The sequence below is a fragment of the Corapipo altera genome, unplaced genomic scaffold, assembly GCF_003945725.1.
Source record: "Corapipo altera isolate COAL_440 unplaced genomic scaffold, ASM394572v1 111150, whole genome shotgun sequence".
NCBI classification, from domain to species: domain Eukaryota; kingdom Metazoa; phylum Chordata; class Aves; order Passeriformes; family Pipridae; genus Corapipo; species Corapipo altera.
Genome location: NW_020887889.1, coordinates 1 through 3,478, shown reverse-complemented (window position 1 = coordinate 3,478; position 3,478 = coordinate 1). Strand labels below are relative to the sequence as shown.

At 64.2% G+C, this 3,478-nt stretch overlaps 1 protein-coding gene across 1 annotated transcript; it reads right to left on the bottom strand.

The window, feature by feature from the left end:
• Positions 1 to 377: 377 nt before the first annotated feature.
• On the bottom strand, positions 378 to 3,350 carry LOC113941786 (cobra venom factor-like; the record flags this gene model as incomplete). Its single annotated transcript, XM_027632929.1, has 5 exons — positions 3,213 to 3,350; positions 2,772 to 2,887; positions 1,946 to 2,092; positions 1,180 to 1,392; positions 378 to 599 (listed from the first exon to the last, which is right to left on the bottom strand). Coding segments are annotated over exons 1-5 (786 nt in total), but the record flags the coding sequence as incomplete, so codon positions are not given.
• Between the last annotated feature and the right edge of the window lie 128 nt (positions 3,351 to 3,478).

Here is a 3,478-nt window from a genome sequence, read left to right as displayed (position 1 = left end):
CTTTGTGAGACCCCCAAACCTGCCCCGTTGCGAATCCCGACCCCAGGGATGGTGGAGACCCCAAAACCCATTGTCACACCCCCAAAACCCCTTCATTAGACCCCCATAACATGCCCTGTGGGGATACCCCGACCCCAGGGGTGTGGTGTTGGGGACCCCAAAAAACCTTCGAGAGACCCCCAAACCTGCCGCATGGGGAAACCCCAACCCCACGGGTGGTGGAGACCCCAAAACCCTTCATGAGACCCCCAGAACCTGACCCGTGGGGATACCCCGACCCCAGGGGTGGTGGAGACCCCAAAAAACCTTCAGGAGACCCCTAGAACCCCTTCAAAGTCCCCCAAAGCCCCCCAAGACCCCCAAGGTCCCTTCCCCACCCCTCTGGGACCGGGGGGGACACTCACGGTGCCCATGCAGGTGTCCTGGACGTCCACCCAGACGGAGTCGGCCACGATCTCTCCGGGCAGGACGTGGTAATAGGCCACGATGCGGAAGGAGGGGACGAGCTCGGGGGTCACCGGCAGGCTCATGGTGACCAGGCTCTGCCCGGCCTCGTGGCGCTGCCGCCCGGCGCGGACGATGCGCCCCTTGCTCATGATCTGGGGCAGGCGAGGAATGCGGGGTTGGTGGTGGCCACCCGGGCGGCGAGTGACCGGCAGGACCCCTCAGCCCACCCTCGGCCACCTCGGGGGGCCAGGGTGTCGCGGTCACCCCATCCTGCTGTGCTGGCCCTTGGTGACCACTCCTGGATACGGTCATCAGTCACCTTGGCCATGATCATTGGTCAACTTGGCCACGGTCGTTGGTCACTGTGGTCATTGGTGGCCATGGTCATTCGTCACCTTGGCCATGGTCATTGGTCACTCTGACCATGGTCGTTGGTCACCCTGGACATGGCCATTGGTCACCCTGGACATAGTCATTGATCACCATGGTTGTGGTCATTGATCATCTTGGCTGTGGTCACTGATCACCTTGGCCATGGTCATTGGTCACCCTGGTCATGGTCATTCATCACTTCGGCCATGGTCATTGGTCACCCTAGTCATGGTCATTCATCACTTCGGCCATGGTCATTGGTCACCCTAGTCATGGTCATTGATCCCCTTGGTCATGGTCATTGGTCACTCAGCCAAGTCCTCCCAGTCATCCCAACCCCTGAGCCGGGTCGACACCCACCAGGTAGGTGAAGTACTGGACGGCGTCGCGGACGGCGTTGTTGTTGGTCTTGAGGTGGAAGTTGACGGGCAGGTTCTCCCCGGCCCTCAGCTCCGTGGCCTGCACAGCCAAGTGCAGGAAGTTTCCGGAGTTGGCCTGGCTGCGATAGGCCTGGGCCGTCATCTGCCGCGACGCCTGGCGCTCGGGGGGCAGCCCCTCCTGCACCGTCCGCACCTGGGGGGGACAGGGGACACCCCGTCAGCGGGGAGGGGGTTGCACGTGGGCGGGGCTTGGCTTAGAGGGTTTGGCCTCCATGGAGGTCGTGGCCAATGGATAGGTCTTGGTCAACGGAGAGGTCTTGGCCAACGGAGAGGTCTTGGCCAAGGGATGGTCAATGGAGAGGTCACGGTGTCTTGGCCAAGGGAGGGGTCTTGGCCAAAGGAGAGGTCTTGGCCAACGGAGAGGTCTGGGCCAAGGGATGCCCAATGGAGAGGTCACGGTGTCTTGGCCAAGGGAGAGGTCTTGGCCAAAGGAGAGGTCTTGGCCAACAGAGAGGTCTTGGCCAACGGAGAGGCCTTGGCCAACGGAGAGGCCTTGGCCAACGGAGAGGCCTTGGCCAATGAAGAGGTCTTGGCTGACAGAGACATCTAGGCCTCCGTGGAGGTCTAGGTTTCCGTAGAGCTCTAGGCCACCTCTAGGCCATCGTAGAGGTCTTGGCCACCATGGAGGTCTAGGTCACCACAGAGGTGTCACCCCTGTCCCTCCCCAAGCCAGTGTCCCCACTCACGGTGACGGGGACACTGTCCTTGTTGGCCGGCATGTTGACCACGAGCCGGGCGGTGCCGTCGCGCTGGGTGGACGCCAGGCCCTGGAACCCGTCGGCCTGGACGTTGACACGTGGGGCCGGTGACCCGTCCGGGTTGGTGACGAAGACCTGGAGGGGACACGGGGGACGTCACGGGGGCACGGGGCAGGGGAAAGGGGCACTGGGAATGGGTGGTGGCACTGGGAACACTGGGAAGGGGCAGTGGGAACACCGGGAAGGGGCACTGGGAGGGGGTGGGTGGCATTGGGACACTGGGAAGGGGTATTAGGAACACTGGGAAGGGGTATTAGGAACACTGGGAAGGGGCACTGGGAAGGGGCACAGGCACTGGGAACACTGGGAAGGGGCACTGGGAAGGGGCACTGGGAAGGGGCACTGGCACTGGGAACACTGGGAAGGGGCACTGGGAAGGGGCATTGGGAAGGGGTGGTGGTACTGGGGACACTGGGAAGACACGCTGAGAAGGGGTGGGTGGCACTGGAAAGGGGCACTGGGAACACTGGGAAGGGGCATTGGGAAGGGGTCACCCCAGTGACACCGGGACAGCCCAGGGTCCCCAGACCCTCTCCAGGTGACACAGGGACGTGACACAGGGACAGATGTTGGTCCTCAAGTCCCCTCCCCCCTTCAAAATCCCCCAGTCTCTCCCAGTCCCCATCCCCATCACGGGGTCCCTGGGGGCCCTGAGCCGATGCCAGTGCTGTCCCCAATGTCCCCGCTGTCCCCAGGTGTCCCTGCTGTCCCCACCGCTGTCCCCAGTGTCCCCGCTGTCCCCAGGTGTCCTTACCCGGAGGTCAAAGGGCATGCCCGGTTTGAAGTACTTGGGGGTGTGGGTGAAGTGGATGGTGTAGGGCGACGTCACGATGGGGATGCCACCGCGCTGGGCCTCCACCATGTCACTGCCTGGGGCACCGGGGGCATGGTCGTGTCACACGGGGACAGGGGTCACTGTCCCCTGCCCAGGGACAGCCTCAGTGGCCTTGGGGTGGCCCCAGGTGTCCCCATCCTCCCTGTCCCCAACCCCAGGTGTCCCTGCCCTCACCATCCCCAACCTCATGTCTCCCCATCCTCCTTGTCCCCAACCCCAGGTGTCCCCAGCCCCACATCCCCTCGTGCCAGGGCTCACTGTCCCCCTATCAGCGACAGCTCTGGTAGCCCTGGGGTGGCCCCGGGTGTCCCCATCCTCCCTGTCCCCAACCCCAGGTGTCCCCCCCGTGTCCCCGCAGACCTGACTCGGTGATGACGGTGACGGACACGTAGAGGGAATGTCCCACCAGCTCCTGCGGGTTGGGGAAGCGCTGCCGCAGAGCGTCCATGGTCAGCACGGCCTCGCCGTCCCCCTCGGTCACCTGTGGGGAGGGGACACTCAGGGGACAGCCAGGGGACACCCAGGGGACAGACAGGGGACAGGGGACTCAGGGGACAGGCAGGGGACAGGGGCCAGCACGGCCTCGCTGTCCCTGTCTGTCACCTGCAGGGAGGGGGGAGTGAGGG